The 17,484-nt window shown below is 42.4% G+C and overlaps 3 protein-coding genes across 4 annotated transcripts in view; 1 reads left to right on the forward strand and 2 right to left on the reverse strand.

Annotated features, from left to right (window-relative positions):
• The window catches only part of LOC139592127 (probable E3 ubiquitin-protein ligase HERC4), a 25,894-nt gene extending 9,068 nt beyond the window's left edge, over positions 1-16,826 (forward strand). For both annotated transcript variants that reach the window (XM_071431608.1, XM_071431609.1), the window contains exons 7-23: positions 744-892; positions 1,206-1,285; positions 1,597-1,685; positions 2,728-2,787; positions 3,336-3,438; positions 3,594-3,780; positions 4,095-4,276; positions 5,440-5,535; positions 6,703-6,804; positions 6,894-7,013; positions 10,897-11,037; positions 11,131-11,303; positions 12,365-12,419; positions 13,275-13,354; positions 14,353-14,536; positions 14,896-14,995; positions 15,625-16,826. In XM_071431608.1, the coding sequence (XP_071287709.1) occupies positions 744-892; positions 1,206-1,285; positions 1,597-1,685; positions 2,728-2,787; positions 3,336-3,438; positions 3,594-3,780; positions 4,095-4,276; positions 5,440-5,535; positions 6,703-6,804; positions 6,894-7,013; positions 10,897-11,037; positions 11,131-11,303; positions 12,365-12,419; positions 13,275-13,354; positions 14,353-14,536; positions 14,896-14,995; positions 15,625-15,839 (2,116 nt within the window). In that variant the 3' untranslated portion in view covers positions 15,840-16,826. The remainder of the gene's footprint in view (positions 1-743; positions 893-1,205; positions 1,286-1,596; positions 1,686-2,727; positions 2,788-3,335; positions 3,439-3,593; positions 3,781-4,094; positions 4,277-5,439; positions 5,536-6,702; positions 6,805-6,893; positions 7,014-10,896; positions 11,038-11,130; positions 11,304-12,364; positions 12,420-13,274; positions 13,355-14,352; positions 14,537-14,895; positions 14,996-15,624) is intronic.
• Positions 8,393-9,072, reverse strand: PIGY (phosphatidylinositol glycan anchor biosynthesis class Y). The gene has a single exon (XM_071431616.1). The coding sequence runs from the start codon at positions 9,070-9,072 to the stop codon at positions 8,842-8,844; it is 231 nt and encodes a 76-aa protein (XP_071287717.1). The 3' UTR covers positions 8,393-8,841.
• On the reverse strand, positions 9,105-9,591 carry PYURF (PIGY upstream open reading frame). The gene is made up of 2 exons (XM_071431615.1): positions 9,359-9,591; positions 9,105-9,246 (listed from the first exon to the last, which is right to left on the reverse strand). Exons 1-2 carry the CDS (start codon positions 9,574-9,576, stop codon positions 9,105-9,107), a joined length of 360 nt encoding a protein of 119 aa, XP_071287716.1. The 5' UTR covers positions 9,577-9,591.
• Positions 16,827-17,484: the final 658 nt, after the last annotated feature.

Raw genomic sequence — 17,484 nt, forward strand, 5'->3', positions numbered from 1 at the left:
AGATGTTCAAATCCCAGTATCACAATAGGTCAGCACTGTTAGGGTATCCATCCACTGTCCAAGTATAAACCACCCTCCTGCCAGAGCCCCAGTGAGAGCAGCACTCTCAGTCCCTGGTGAGCAGTGGGAGAGAGCTGCAAAAACCACCAGAGAAGCCCTTGGTCTTTTTCTCTTTTAATAAACAATATACTGCAGATCATACTGCAGTATGATCTGGGTGTGTACTGGGTTTGTACTGGGTTCCAAAGGGCAAAGGACCATCAAAAGCCTGCATCAGGAGAGACACTGGATTCCCAACCGGGCTGATAAACTGGTTGGTTCTTAATAAGAATTGAAGACCAGTGATAATTACTCAGTTTCACTTTGCCCTTCTGGAACTGGGCCAGAAAAAGTCTCCTGACAACTCACCTGGGCTTGGTATCAGGCTCAGCAGCACAGAAACTGCACCTTTGGAAACAGAAGGGTGTGAAGCAAGCCTGGTGTAACTATTTTTGTATGTGGAACCGAGGTAAATCACAAACATTAGAGGGTAGTATAGGAAATCTGAGTCCATGTATGTCTTTATTGCTGCATGTTTATGCAATGAAGAGTTGTAACACTGTGGCTAAAGGGATTCTTTATCTGGACTGTCAGGACTTTTGAAGACAAGCTTCAGGTGTACACTCTGAAAATGTATTTATAAATTTTATTCTGCTTTGCCCTGTGGTTTTCACTTACTATGGCTTTTTTTTTTCCCTGAATAGACAATACACCCTGGTCTACGTCCGTTCCTTGGACAAATTCTATTTCTTTGGTTCTGATGATGAAGGACAACTAGAAGATGAGAGGAAGCCCAATCAGTTGATACCACTTCCCATCAATTCACCAGTGGATATTGGAAAATCCTGCCAGAGTAATGACCACTGCATATGTATACAATCTGTATTTGTTTCTTCCATGGAGATGTTTGCTTTCTCGGTTTCATATTTACACTGAAAGGCAAACATTATGTCTCATCCTTGCTTGGCCATCCCAACAAATTCTACCAGGGGTTATTCCATTTGCTGCTTGATTATTATGGGTAATGGCCTCAAAGAATCAAACTTTCAACAAATAACTACTATCTGAAGGGGTTTTTTATTGTTCCACTTTTATGCACATAACTCTCTGAAGACAGTGACTGTCTCTTCAAATATTCCTACAACAATCTTTTTGTTCTTTCACAGAAAAGGGTGCATCAAAAAAGGGGATTAAAATTACTGCAGGAGTACACAAAAGTTTTGCCCGTTGCAAGGAGGGGAACAAGGTATGTGCACATTTGATCATAGCTTCTGATTTTACCACTGTCCACATTATGGCTGGAAACATTTGGATTTTCCAACGTGCTTATAGCACTTCAATTTTATATATGTCTATTGCAGATTTTTCTGTGCTTTACCTACAGACTAATTTGTATTGCAATTATATATGTTATATATGCAAAAAATATGGATCATGCTGGATGACCATTAATTTGTTCATACTTAGGCTGAAATCTTGTTATGATTGGATTGGAAAAAAAAGAATCCCATCTGCTACAATTTAAATTTTGTCAATGTTTTCATGTATTTCACACAGAATTCGTATTTGAATGGAATTGCCACTCTGGAGGATAAAGAAGTGGATGCATGGATTTCTAATTCTAAATGTTGTGAGAGGATAAAAAGGTAAATCAGAAACTTGCTGTTTGGGTTTGTTTGTGGTTTTTACCCTGTTGCATGACTTTCTCTAAAAATTAGTATTCTTTGGAGGCTATTGTAGGAACTGTTGTTCAAGAATTTAGCAAAGGCACAGTCTTGTACCTTGGCACAAAGTTCATGAGGAGCTGACAAGTTAAATCAGTGAAAGACCCTGCCTGCAGACCAAGGCCTTGTGCAAAAAGCCTAATCTGAGTACCCAAACTGGAATGTTGCTCCAGCATTTAAAAACTAGTGGTCACTTCTTTATTTATCCATTTTCAAAAGCAATATGTACATACCACTGTGGTATGCCTTACACTTACAGTCTTTCACAGGTTTTATATGGGAGGTTATTTTTGGGAAAGTCTGGCTCCAGTGCTGATTTTGAGCATTTCAAAAGCTTGCCTAACTTGGAACTAAATTTTCCCTGACCACGTTTGGAACAGTTTGGATCATGTGAAAAGTGGTGGCTGAGAGGGTGAAAGAGAGGGTTCTTTCCAGATCTCAGTAGGAAGGGCCTGACAGCAAATTGCTTGATAAAATAGCTGCTTCAATAAGAACAGAACCAGGAATACTGGGAATTAGTAAGTCTGGTGTCCCTTCAGGTTCTGGGAACCCAGCTGTTGTGCAGCAGTAAATTGATAGCCTGATGGATTTTCCCTCCACGTGCTATAAAGATCCTGTCCATGGAGGGGATTCTCCTCCCTCCCATGTTGCAGTGCCTTTTATTTTGCACAAAAGCAGCTAATGTTCTGACCTGTGAGAAGAATCCCCATGATAATGCTCACCAGAATGGAGAACTGGGGCAGAACCTTAAGCAGGGTTCCCTTTCAAGGCCCAGGAGAGCAGAGGTGGCTTGCAAAGATCAGTAACTCCTTGAGTACAACATCTTCTGCAACACTGACAGGGAAATGGTGCTAAGAAAAGTTTTGTGTGGTCAGGTGCAGACACCCCTGCGCACATTTTTTGTTCTTTCAGAGTTAAAAACCCGAAGTTGAAAGGACTGACTTTTTGGTTTTTTTACTATCAGGAATATCAGACTGATCTTTTCATCTGAGGCTTGCATCAATGGAAGCTTCCTGGACAAAAGGTAGCATGCATTGACTTAGACATAAAGAATATATTGGCTGCTTGTAAACTGACTAGAAAGTGTTGGTTTAGGTCACATATGTAGAAAATATTAGTTTTATCTGAATTTGCAAGAAGCAAGTTTTTATTTTTCAAAGCTCAAGCTAACATTAAGATTTTTATGGCCCTGGTCCTACTGAAATGTGCTAGAGAAACTCACATTTTAGAAGATTATCCATTAGTGATATTTGGCAAATGATGATAATACCCCCAGGCAATATTACAGCTCTTGAAGGATCCTTAATAGCTCCTTCTGACACTGAAATAGAAGTCATTTTAGGGTGAAATACAGGGAGTCTACCATTAATAGTTCACAGTCACACAAGACAGAAAAGACAGGATGTTAATCAAGTTCACAAAACAGTGGTTTGTGTTGTCTATCTTCTTAGAACACATGAAATTATACCCACGGGAGCTGGGGCTGAACTTTCCAAGTATTTTCTGATATTACAAAGCTTCATTATTCAGTAGAAAAATTATTTAGTGTTCTTTTTTTTAATGTTGTGATAGGGACAAACATTTCAAAACTTCCAAAGAAGTCTCAGGCGTAGACCTATCAGAAGTGAAACGTTTTTATGAGAAGATCAGTAAAAACCAAAGAGTCTACCAGGAGGTAAGGATTTGATATAAGGAGGCTCACTACACAGGTACTGAGAAGACTTGGATTTGTGCATGAAACTTAAGAATTTCATGCCAACCTAATTACTTTGGCAAAACACAATTGCATTTTAACCTTTGTCTCTTTTTAATTTTTTTTTCCCTCTGAAGGTGCAAATGGAGATTAGGAACTTACTCTCTTCCTCATTGTCTTCCTCTCCCATCTCACCTGAAAATTTCAGAGTCTACTTGATCTTGCCTTTTCTTCTGAGGGGGAAGGATGAAGGCTCTGTCCTTTCTCTGATTGCTCTGGCTGAAGCCATCATGAAGCTCCAGCCAGAGGACCTGCAAACTCTCGGTAGGGTTTTATAATGGTATAACTGAATGATTTAAATGCTTGGTCATTTTCTGCTGCAGAACAAGTGTTATTATCACTGATGTAATGTGTTCCAGAGCTTGAAATAATTGCTTTTGATAGACATAGAAACATGGGAACTATGCAGCAAGGCACAAGAATTTTAAAAATTCTGTCTGAGGTTTAATAGTTTTTGTAGTGCAAGCTTAAGCTTTTTTTTGTTCAATTCATTTGATAAAAAGAGAAAAAGCAGCTTCATCCACAAATTGCAGTGATCTGTATGTTACCTGTGATCTCACTAGCTGTTTTCTTTACAGAATGCCTATGGTCAAATCTAGAAACCTCCTTTTTCAAGGAGCTGGTCATTCTGTATCAGAGGGCTTCCCAGGAAATTCTGTTCTCATTTGTCCAGGAGTTCAAGGCCATAGGGCCAAGCCGCCTGTACAACCTAGACCCAATTGAAACTGGGCCTCTGCAAATACTGCAGATGCTTTACCAGGTGAGAAGGTGCTTGCTTGGATCCCAATTAGACAGGGTGTCTCAATGTAGCTAGAGTATTTTAGTACTTCTCACTTGTTGAATTCTCTGGGTTTGACACTGCTTCAGGAATCTCCTTGGCTCTACACCAGCACAGTTTTGAAGAAGTCCTGCTCAAGCTGTGCCAAACCGACCCTCTGTAGAAATGAAGAGCTAAAGCATGTTATAGCCCTGGCAGGGGGAAGAATGCTTTCAGTGGTGTCAGGAGTGCATCCACTGATGCCTACACAGCTATGGATGTGGTGTCCTTTATGTAACATGCCCATTCCCCTTTCTGCTGGTGAGATCCCTCGCCCCACTAACTGCTCAGAGCATTTAAAAGACAACCTATCTGCTTGGCACATTGCAGCTGCCACAGAAATGCTCTGTGATGCTTTATGTGATGCTTTAAGAGCCCGTTAACCTGACAAATTCTCTGGGACAACAGCATTAGAACACCTTTAGCTGTACATGAACAAGGGAAACAAAGGAAACAATAACTGTTCTTCTGGAAACCATACTTTCTCTCCACATTCCTGTGGAGGTGTTCAAAGTTTATGAAAGTTAAGAGCTCAAGCACACAGAATAAACCAGAGAGACTTGTTAAATTTTTTTCAGACTTGAATATCCTTTTGGCTGAGAATGTAGAATTGGGCCTCAAAGTTTAGACTCTCAAATTTGAATTTATGCAGATAAATAAACTAAAAAATGCAGCAGGCTCACTCCTCTGTAAGTGATTACATGATTTGGAACTTTAAATGTTCACTGCCCCCCTGCAAGCATCTTTTCCAGGCAACAAGCAGGAACATTAATAGGGAACTGCAGAAAAGACGTGAAAGTGAAAAAGAAAAGAAAAGAAGTGAAAAGACAGAAAAGAAGTGAAAGACACTCCAAAGCAAATACACTTTTTTTGATGGAGTCCTGTTAAGGGATCTTGATAGTAGATGAAAATTGCTTTCCTGCTAGTTTATACACAGCTTTCTAAGACTTCTCACTGTGGAGCACTGTGCTTCTTGAGCACTTTTATCCCATAATTTCTGTGCTGGGTCTCAGAACCCTTTCTGTAAAAATCCCTGGCAGTCCTGTCCTGCCAGACAGACATAGCTCACTAGTTCTGCTGCTGATAGATTGTGTGTTTCAATGCAGGTGAACTCCAGAACTGGTTTTGGAGTACATGAAAGCATCTTCCAAGTATATGAAGTGAGAGAGATTATCGACATATGTTCATTCTTCAATATAGTAGTAAGTATAAATCTTACCAGCAGTGCAAAACACTCTTTTGCCTTTTATTTAAATAGTTTACATATATATATATATATATATGGAAGTCAACTCTTAGAGACTAACCCAGCACATCTCAAAGGCATTTCATTTTCCCTAGTCCTCCATATGCAAGCCCATCCCAGTGTTCCAGCCACTACAATAGAGCTTTTCCTGAGATGACCCCTGGTTCTGAGAGTGGGAGCTACCCTCCAGCATCTTAAGCAGCTCTGTTTGCTTTGAACTAGTAATGATTGTGAAATAGAAGCACGAGGGATGGTTGCAATACTTTGTGTAACTCTGGGTTTTATTATGTTTAATTAAGAGAAATATTTTGAGGTGTCTTTAAACTTTTATTTAGAAATCCTATTGAGCATTTCAATGTACTTACATCTTAAAACAAAGCCGTGATAATAAAAAAATTATCTGTGGCATTTCTTGACACAGAGTGAAAATTAGCTACCAAATGCAGTGTCAGAGGAAGCAGTATGAAATGGAAATGTGCATACTAGGGGTTTCCTCTGGCAAAAAAAAAAAAGTAAGCTTTCATGCAACTTGGCTGGAATTTGTAGGGCAACTGCCTAATTCCTTCATAAGCTTTTGTTTGCTAATGTACCAATTTTGTACCAATTAACCAGAGTGGAGGAGGAGGTTTGAGCATAGAATCAAAAGCCAATTAGGACGTTACCTGAAGTTGGTGCCTTATCACACTGGAGGTGTAACACTTTAAATTAGATTATTTTTAGACCAGTATCTGTTTTTGGTATTACATATAATAAACCCAGCAGTTTTTAAAAACAATATATCATAACCTGAGTATCCAGGACATTTTGGTTTAGCTGAATTATGGAAGATGCTGTTAAAATCACTCTCTCTGTTTTATTCTTGAGGCACTATTAGAGACAAGTGTCTTGTCTGTACAGAGAGGTTAGATGCCTCTCTCTACTTCTCACTCACAGGAGTGTGTAGGAGCTGTTTTTAAGATGTGAATCTCTGTTAGTACAGTGCTCATGCACACAAGGGCTCATTTCAGAGACATGGAAGTTTGCCAGGTTACAGACTGGCAGTTCAGCCTGCAGACATGTCCCTGAACTCTGGTTTCACAAGGGAAAATCAGCATGTCTTTTCCTTTCTTCCTTGTCCTTTCAGATAGTCCTAGAGATGCTGAGCAAGTACCCATGCATCTTTGACAGGGAAAACAAGATATGCCTTCATATTACAGAATGCAGGGCTCTGACCATAGCCTTTACTGTAAGTGAAACCAATTTTGTTACCTATCAGAAGAGATAAACACACTGCTAACAGACTATTACTTCAATCCTTGGATACCCCTTATCCAGACACCCTTTATAAGGATCCCTGAGCCATGGGATTTTTGCATCAGAAGACAATGCCTTCTCCAAGACATATGGAAAAATTTAAAGTCTGCCTCAAACCAAGATTTCAGGAAGATGCTAAAGGTAAGATACTAAATTGTATTACTTGTTAGCTCTAAGTATCTTGCTGCAGTGTTCCTTGATTTTCAGTGTTACTGTATATTGGTACAAGAATTTCAGTATCTTCTGAGCATAGAGCGAAAGAACTGCTCCTCAAGTTATTATAAAACATGTTCCATGGATGGTGTAGAGTAAATCTGGGGGCAGTATTTTACATCCTTATTCCAGGCAGCTTTGTTGGCATAAGTTAAATGCAAGTGGCAGTGCTATTTTTATTACCCCAAAGCAACTGTGAGGTTGCTTTGGGGTAATGGAATAGAATTGCTCAGTTGTCAAAGTCCAGTACTGCTGCTGCTAGACTGACTTTTGAGACTTTTCTCCTAGTACATTAAAACCCCAGCGTCTAGGGAACCAGCCTGAGGGGTCAGCAAGCAACACAGCCACACAATTACATTTCTCTCATGGAGATGCTGTCTGAAGGGAAAGGAAGGACAGTGCTGGCCAGAGAGATGAGCATGATTACAGTGCTGCTCTCTCCACGTGCCTGTAATGTGTGGCTTCCACACAGATGCGAAGGTTGTGGCAGCTGCGTTTCCCACAGGAATGGTGATGCTGGCCCTGCCCTGCAGAAGCCACTAGTTGGGACAGGGACACCTGACTGGGAACAGGACACTGCCCAGAGCAGAGCAGAGCTCAGCTCAGGGACCACGTGCCCTGCCTGTCACTAACACAGACTCTGGCACCATGCCTGTGCCACAGGAACCACGGGCCTTGGTGCCCTGGTGCTTTCCAAGTGAGCTCTCTTGCCAGCCAGAGCTGTCAAAGCTTTTCTTTCCCACTAACTTAAGAGAAATTCACAATGGCTCCCAGAGCTACCTTTCCTTCCTGGTTCCTCACTACACCAGCTGAGAGGCATTTATTTACAGAGGCAAGAGGGGTGCACTCAGAACTGTCCTCTGGATTTCAAGTCTCCACCTATTGTACAAGCTCTGACAAACAGCTGCCCTTAGCTGAAGTCAGCTTTTGGGCACACCTCATGAGCACTGCCTTTCATGCTGTGCATCACAATATTGTTTACCCAGCAGCAGCCTGAAAAATATAACTGCACTGTTAGTATCCCGTAGCACTTACAGCCTGGTGCAGCATTTACAACTTGGTGCTTCATTTCTGCATTTTTCAGCAGGTAAAGGACATGAAGGTGCTTTGTGTTGCAGATAGAAACTACCCAAAAGCAAAACATATTCAGTGTAGCATTGACCTGCCCCCTTCATAGCTGTGTCCTGTTAGAAAGTTTTTGAGACAATACTGAGAACTTGGCCTGTGGTACTCTCATAGTAGCCCTAGAAAGAAAATACCTGCAGGTGCTGCACATACAGACATGGATATCATTAATTTGACTCAAGTTTTGTTATTAAACACCAGCCTGATTTATTTTAATTTTTGTTCTTCTGACAGTGAGACAAACATATTTCAGTACACACATCTGGCTAAAAACCCCCAAAGCTCTCAAAGAGACATTCATATCATTCCATGTTTTAATTTTAATTTAGTTTATTCGGTCAGGGTACTTCCTCATGAAAACTAAGGTTCTAATTAGTGCCACTACAAATGCACAGCACTCTTGAAAGGATAAAACATAGGAAATTAGTGCTTCTTATTACTTTTACTCTTCATCTGCATTAGCAGTGGTTAACAATGGGCTGCTGCTTCATACATTTCCAGATCCTACCAGGAAAATGATGCCAGTCACTAGTGCCAGAAGGAAACTCTCTCAAATGAACTGCAATACTCGATGAGATTAAACAAAATTAGGTTGATTTAGAGAAGCCCAGGGGTTAGCAAAGGCACCGCACTAGTTGTGCCTAAAAAGCTTAATCCCCATCCAGGTCCACAGGTGAAAGAACACATAAACCGGTACTGTAACGGGAAGGAGGAGGCTGTAGAAACACAGGCTGGTTGTGCTGGTGCAGCCCTGGGGGAAGTTTTCGTCCACGCTGGCCGAGTAGAACAGGCCTGCCAGGGACAGCAGGGGAACGAGCACAGTCAGCGTGGGCAGCGAGGGCAGCAGCCCAGCTCCGGCCATCAGGCCCCGGTACCGCCGGGCCCGGCGGCTCCTCACGGCCGCTCCGAGCCCTCGGCCGGCGCCTTCGTGTGCGTCCTCCTGGCAGCCTCCGGAACCATGTTCGGGATGCCGTCGATGATGGGGTACGCGATGCCCAGCTCCTCGTTAATGAGCTCGTTCGTAGCTTCTTCGTACCTGCTCAGCCAAGTCGGGGAGGGGGGAGAAACACCCAAGCGAGAACATGAGGAGCAGGGACTAACCTGGCTTTGCCCAGGGCTCGGGCGCAGCTCCCCCGGCCCATCCTCACCTCAGCGGCCGCTTGGAGAGCGGGCACACCAGGAAGCGCAGCAATGATGGCTCCAGGGGCTGCGGCCGCGCTGAGCCGGAGCCCGAGTCTGAACCGGAGCCCGAGCCCGAGCTTTGTTCCTGCTCCTGCTGCCCGTGGCAGTGCCGGCGGTGCCCGTGGCCGGCCGGGGCCGCCCGCCGCAGCCGCAGCGGCAGCAGCAGGGCCGGACCGCGCAGCATGGCCGCGCTTCCGCCGCCACGGCCCGCCCCGAGCGGAGCCCGCCCCGCTGCCCGCCCCCCTCAGCCGGGCTCCGTGCGTGTTGCGGAATGTAGGATAGATCGAGGTTAAGTCGGGATGGTTTTCGGTGTAAGATCTTTGTACACTTTCGAGCTTAATCAGGAAGGAAGGAGAACTAGTCAGTGGAACAGGCAGCAGCCAGCATTTCCTAGCCAAGGACATCCGGGAATGAAAAGCCATAAGGATGCAGTAAATCAAGATGTTGATGTATGTCTATACATACATTGCTAACTTGGTAAAATATCAATGTGAAGAAGGCCAATCACTTGTTTTGAAAATTTTAAAAGTTTAATAGTAATAAAATGGTTATAAAAATAGTCATATAATTAGAGTAATAATAATTTGGACAAATTGAATTAGGACAATATGAGACAATAGAGACAAAGAGTTACGGACGTCCAGGTACCTTTTTCTGGGCAGCACGAGCCCGAAAAAGGATACCCGTTAACAAAGGATTAACCCTTAAAAGCAACAGCCTGTTGCATATTCATACCCTTCATACATGATGCATAAATTCCATTCAAACACAGGATTCTGTCTGGTCATCGTCAACTTCTTCCTCTGAATCCTAACGGTGCCTTCAAGGAGGGAAGAAGTTGGTTTCTTCTGATAAGAGGGCAATAAATTCTTTTTCTCTGAAAGATTTAGGTGTCCTGTGGCTGCTATCTCACTGTGAGTCCTTTCTTTAAAAAAAGTATCCTACATAGCTTAGTTTCTATTTTAACATTTTTTATAACCTAAAACTATATTTAACACACTACTTAAGAGAATTAATACAGCATTACTTTCTAACACAACACATATAATATTCATTTTAATATTTGTGAAAAGCCAATCATAAAATACATGCATTTTTCACACTCAAGGTCCACATAGCCTGTAGCTGAACTGTGTTCATTATAATAGTTAAAATCATGCCCACAGGGCAAAGAGACCCGTGCCCAGGTGGAGACCCTTCCTCTGAGGATGTGTGGAAGTCAGCTGGGGTTATGTAACTTGTTTGGAAATTACTAACCAAGCATAACAGACTTGGACAGTTACTTACTCTGAATTTCTGTGTACAAATAATGGCTCAAAAAGTCTGGTGGGGGGTGCTTGCTTTGTGGATTACCACCGAGTACCCAGGTTGGCACAACCGTGAGATAAAAAATCAGTGTCTCTCTCTCAGGTGTGTAATTATTGGCTTGTTGCACACCAGGTAAGGAATCTGATTTTGTGAGCAACATGAGTGTCTCTATTTATGGCTGTCTTTGCCCTCGCAGGTGTCCTTTGAGGGTGAGGCGGGGGTGGACGAAGGTGCAGTGTCCCAGGAGCTCTTCAGCGTTGCAGCCAGGACCCTCTGCCAGCCCAGCACCATCACCTTCTGTCACTTCACCTCTGGCCTCATGTGGTTCCCCAGACAGGCAAGGCAGCCCTGTGGGGGTGGATGGGGGCCCCACCCATGGGAAAAGGCAGTCATGGCTTGTTCCTAACCAGGTGTGCTTGTTCCTAACCAGGCCCCGAGCTGTGAGGATGAGGACATCTTCCTCTTGATCGGGACACTGTGTGGAATGGCCCTGTTTAACCAGTGCACGGTGCCCTTCCCCTTCCCCAGGGCTCTCTACAAAAAGCTACTGGGCCTGGCCCCCACCCTAGAGGACCTTGAGGAACTGCTGCCAACTGTGGGCCGGTATGAGCCAGGCATGGCCCAAGCTTTGGCTGGGTCCCTTGCCTTGATCATGCACTGGGAGATCCCAGAGCCTGAATTTGGGGTACCCATGGCATCTACATTTGCCTTTGTGAAGATGCTAGAAGCCACAGATTTCCAAGAGGTCCTTGTCCAGGACATGGATGTTGCTCTCAGAGGCTGGCATTGCCAACACAAAATGCCAGGCCTCATGATTTAGAGGGTGTCAGATCTCTGCCCCACCAGAGCTGAAGTCCATACTGTGAAGATATAAGTGTTCAAAACACTTTGGGCTGTAGTTTGGACTTGAAAGAACTAATGACTCAATTATTAATGTTGGGGGTTTTTTTCTGATTTACTAATTATCACTTTCCACAATATTGCCTTGCACAAGTACAGTATTACAAAATGCTGCCAATTCTGAGAACCCTTGTGCAGAGTTTCCATGCACTGGGAGAGGAGATATCAGGCAGACATAAGAGGGAAAGGTGCTGCTGCCACCAGCATAATGCTTCTAGGCCTCTGAAGCCCAGTCTTCCAGGCAAGTGATATAAACAACCAAGAAGATGAGAATCCCATCCCATAAGCCAGTGACTGTGTTGAGGTGCTAAATTCTTGAGGTGCTAAATTCACTGAGGTTCCTCAGTGAATTGGAACACAAGGTTGCCTGCAATAATTGGAAAGGTGCTGCACCCCAAAATAATTCTCCCAGATCATCCATCCCTCTGTTCCACACTTAATTCCTCACTAGATAATGCCTAGAGAGGAAGCAAGACTGTGGTCCCAAACCCAGTTGTCACTGAACTTGGTGTAAAGTTGTCCACACAGGGCATGGGGATGGACTTGCCTGGAAACTTTTTTTACTGGAGGCATTTGTGCTCAGCTTATGTCAGCAGCAAGATGAAATTTCAGTGCCATATATATCATGGTTCTGTGTGAGTGTAGGTGTTGTGCACATGTATGCATTTAAATACTGCTTGTCAAAGGATGTTTTTTAGCAGAATTTGCAAATGCACTGAATGGTCATGTTTCTTCTCTCTTTAATCCCTTTTGTGTTTGGACAGGAATCTTCGGAGAATTTTGAATGAAGAAAGTGATGGCTTGGACTTGAACTTCACGGTAAGACATCCCACAAAGGTACTGTCTCGGTTTGGAAAGACAGGAGTCTGCTAAGGAAGGCAGGAGACTCCCTGAAATGGAGAATGTGAACATTCCTCCCCACCCCTCTGAATTACTATAAATTTTAAATTAAGGGGCTCTCAGGCAAAAAATATGGGAGCAGGAAATAACAGTTCTTTAATAGGGAAGAAAATAAAAGGCTAAAATAAACAATGCAGTGCACTAGAACAACACTGACAGAGTCAGAACCCAACCTGACACCCTGTGGGTCAGGGTGTTGGCAGCAGTCCAATTGGAATTGTGGCTGCAGTCCTCCTGGAGTGTCAGGTGTGGTTCTGCTGGAGCAGGGATCCTGTAAAAAAAGGGTGTAGTCTTCCTCTGAAGATCCAGTGGAAGAAGAGGCAGCTGTTGTTCCTCTGGAAATCCAGTGGAGAAGCTGGCTGGTGTTCCAGAATCGCCAGATTATATCTGGGTAGCAATGCTTGGCTCCTCCCTTTGGGCAGAGAATCTCACAGTGGGATGCTACAGCTTTTATCAGTCATGCAGTGACATTCAATAGCCTGTTATCAGCAGATGTCCTCTCCCAAGGGAGGAGTGATTGTGGAAGAGATAAGGAAAGCTGCCCACTTGACAGAAGACAACTGCCATACAGATGGTAATAGAATACATCTTGCCTTGCAATCTGCAGCAGGTACTTGGGTAAGATGCTGTCCCAGTGCAAATGACACAACTTGTCTGTAAACTCAAACTAGTGAGAGTGCTATGTCAGGCCCTTCAGGAGGAATGAGAGATGTAGCACATATATACCTGTCACATATAGATATAGCAGCCAATTTATTGAATTTATTTGCATAGATAATGGAAGGAGGAGATTCCACAGATGTTGTTGAACTTAAAGAAAATGGTGCCAACATTCCTGTCACTAAGGATAACAGGTCAGTTTTATTTTTATATTTCTTAATCCTGGTGTCTTGCTACAAATGTATGAACTAACATGCCTGTACCCATCCCCATATACTGTTAGAAAATATTGACTTCTGTATTGTGCCTTTGGTCTTGGTCCAATAGATTGTACACCTTCAGTTACTGCTGTGCTTGCCGCACACGTGCTAAACACTAGCAGTTTGTGCAAGCAGTGGATAACATGGGGATCCTTGGATATCCTGGTACCTGCATATACAGATACCTGGAATTAACAGGAAAATTCCTAACAAATGTAAAAAATAACCTGGAACAGTATTTTCAGGCAAAACCAGATGATTTTTCTGTGAAATCCAGCTATAGGTACACCTCTTATGTAAGTTTTTTAAGAGCAAAATGTTTCCTGCTCAGTTACCTATATGGAATGTATCTTGTAAAGGAGAAGGAACAATCTATCAATAAGGCTTTGTGTCAATATTAATCTCTGCACAGAGGACAGAGAGAAATTTTGTGTCCTGAATTATGCAGATGACCCGAGGACCCATAGGGATCCATGAAAGGGCTGTTTAGGAAGCTTGAAGTAGAGCATTTACATTGAGTTGACTGTACAGTACAATGTTACTACACAAATCCCCATCTGAAGTACAGAGAAGAGTGAAACTTAAAACTGTGCAAATATTTATTTAGATTTCAGGAAAATTATTGGGCATTCAATGGGAGTTAGGTCTGCTAGGTTCCATCTTTTAAAATAATCAGGTGTCTGACAGGATTTCATCGGAGCATTCACATGAAGTACAAGGAGTGTTACCAAAATGAATCCATTCTGGCCAGCATTCTCTTTTATTTGTGAAGATGCTCCCAGCTTATTCAGTGAATAATTAATTGCCAGTGACAACTGGTCTCAGTGAGTCTGTACACCACAGCAGGTCATATGGAATAAAGGAATAAAGTTCTCTATATATATTCTCCTTTTAGAAAAGCACTACCAATGCTCATTTGGTATCTGTTGCAGGAAAGAGTATCTTGATTTGTATGTGAATTATAAGTTCAATAAATCAGTACAGAAGCCATTTGAGGACTTTATGCAAGGGTTCTTAAGAGGCTGCCCAGCTAGAAGTTGGAAGATGTTTTCCCCTGAAGAGCTGCAGGTTCTTCTCCAGGGACAGCCAACGTTTGACTGGCATCTGCTGGAAAAGGTATTGTATACATGCAGTGTCCTTCTGCTCTGTCTGCTAAACTGTTTCTGACCTGTTCTTTCACTGAGTGCATGACAGATGGACAGAAGCTCCAAGAACTTTCTCTTTTTTGATTTGTGTCGATGTTCTGTCTCTAATCTACGTCAGCCACAAGAATAAAGGGGAATAGGTATCAAGCCATAACTCAGGGATTGTCATTTGAATCCTTGTAAAACAAATGAACAAGCAGATTCCAGAGGTTAAGGGGATTTGAATATCTATGAACAGGATTATAAAATTTATCAGATAAAATGTTGCTTTAAATATAAATGGAAATATTGAGGATTAACTGGCCTGTTTTATTTTTGTCTCTTTGACAGAATGTGAAATATGCACAGTATACGAAGTCAGATCAAACTATCAGGAATTTTTGGACTGTGTTTCATGACCTACCAGAAGAAAAAAAGAAAATGTTTCTTGGTAATGTATCAGGCATTTAAAACTTTGCCCTTTTCTTTCCTCCACAACATACATACTATACTGTACTATAGTTCCAAACTGTAGCTTTTCAACGTGTTCACCCCTGCTGCTGCCACATTTTCTAGGGAAAACCACAAAAAAATAACACAAGGTGTTGCACAGGGACAGATCTGACCCTCCTCACATCCCCTGAGGTTTGCCTGAGTGCACCCTGAAGCTTGCAGTTACTTTATCCCTTACTTTTGTGGTTGTGTTGTTGGTCAGAGGCTGCAGTTTGTGAGAGTACACTGTGTTGATGTAAGCAGTTTACGTTTTTCAAAGGTTGCAGAAGCTAGGTCATCCTTTTTAAAGGTAGAAGGTCAGACTTAGCCTGGCCTTTCTCATCCACACAGTCTACAATAGAAAGTAGAAGAGAGCTTGTAACTACTGTGAATCAGTAAGAGACTTAAATCTGTATTCAGGTGCAAATTCAACAAAGCATAATACTCAGCTTAGGAAAATATCTGTACGTTTACACTAATTTCCCTTCATGATTTTCATTAACATTAATTATTTTAATGTTTTTCAGCTAACTTTTTTTTTTCCAATTTGCTAACTTATTCTTGTTTTTCTTTTTTTCATTCCTTCAGTTTTTTTGTCGGGATCTGATCGAATCTCTGGCTATGGACTGGAACCTTTTAGATTTTGCATTGCAGATCCTCAAATAGAAAATCCAGACGAGAGCTCTCCCTATGCCAGTACTTGCCTCCTGACTTTGTTCCTCCCCAGATATAGCAGAAAAAAAATACTCAAAAAGAAGTTGCTTTATGCCATAGAGCATAATGAAGGTTTTGGCCGTAACTAACTCTGGGATAGAAGCACTTAAAAGCAAAAATAAGAATATGAGTCTTTGTTCATTTGCCATATTTTCTCTTAATAACTCAAATTTACTGGTTTTTACCCTGCCTTATTTTTACTGCACTTTATAAGCACCTGAGTGTGTGTGTTTGCTGAGATTTTACATTGCTTATAAAATTGAGTTTCGACCAGACATTTCATAGTTAGATTGTAAAGTTAGGAAAGAAGAATCCTGTTTGGCACACTTCAGAGAAGCAAGCTGATAACCAAGCATATTTACATATATGTGCAGGCAGGGTCTGCACTGTTCTGGTTGTGTTAGGACAGTGAGCTCCCAGCAGCAGCAGGGATTCTATGATTTGTACATTTATGCATTAGCATGCACACAACCAGGAAGTGCTAAGCAGTCACCCTTGCAGAGCAAAGCCGGGGTAAGGTTTTCATCTCTGTTACTTAAGGGTTCTCATGGGAGCAACTAACACATTTAATGAGATTGTGAATTGAAGGAGCAGTCTGTGCTCACCTGGATATGGTCTATGATTTATCTGAGACAAATTAATAGGAGGATTTGATCATTCCTAGGCTTTTTCAAAAGCTGTATTAATGAATTATAATAATACAATTTTTTTGTTATTTAGTGTGATAATTGTGATATTTGTCATGTTTCATTATAACTTCTAAGGAGATGTTTCACAATTAAATCATAAAATCTTATGCTTGCAGAACAGCACTGCCTACAGAGCCCTGTGGACATGAGGCTGGCAGGGCTTCAGGAATCTCATTGTCAAAACAGTGCAGAGCACTGGCAGGATATTAACCATGTCAGGCAGGATGTGTGTTTACTGTGTATTTTGCTATGTGGAGAGAGGGAGAGAAACAACAGCCATTATTTTTCAGCAGTCTTCTCTTTGGTGCATTAAATGTGTCAGGGGACATCCATATGTAAAGAAGACTTCCACTGTCTTAAATTAAATGATGATGGATTAAATTTTCACCCCTGTAGCTGTGTTCTTCCTTCCTTGTGCATCTGCCTACATGGATAAGCACAGCAGGCAGTGTGTCTGTGTTCTCTGTCCTCCTTGGAATGGGGGGGCCTTTCACAAGTGGAGTCAAAGGCTGATGTAAGCATGTTTCAAAGAGATGCATTGTATATGCTGAACAAGTCAGTCTTTCCTGTGTGATGCAGAATGACATTGTTACCTACTTAAAAAAAAAAAAAAAAAAAAAAGAAGCAAGTTTCCTTTTAGGTTACAGTACAGTAATCAGTAAAAAAAAAAAAAGAAAGAAAAAAAAATTAAGCAATTAAGCCCTCACCTCAAGCACCAGGGCAGTACAGGAAAGCAGATGGCATGGGAGTGTTGATGGGAAGAGGGGAAATAGGACTTCAGAGGATAGCAACTCCCAGCAGAGGGGAGCGAGGGGACATGGCCTGCTCAGACCTAACACCTGTCCCCCTCGCTCCCCTGGAACAAACAGGACATCCCAGGGATGCTTACATCATCTGAGGAAGGCAGCACTCTGGTGTATTTTTGTGGAAAGAGGGAACTGGCAGAAACCCAAAGTGTTGCCCACATCTCGCGTCCAGCTGATGCTACCACACCATCACAGATTTCTGTTTTGGCAGCTTAGCCTGCTGTTCATCAGCCGGCTCC

Source organism: Agelaius tricolor, unplaced genomic scaffold (genome assembly GCF_023055355.1).
Source record: "Agelaius tricolor isolate 1412-34295 unplaced genomic scaffold, bAgeTri1.0.p SCAF_8, whole genome shotgun sequence".
Classification (NCBI taxonomy): domain Eukaryota; kingdom Metazoa; phylum Chordata; class Aves; order Passeriformes; family Icteridae; genus Agelaius; species Agelaius tricolor.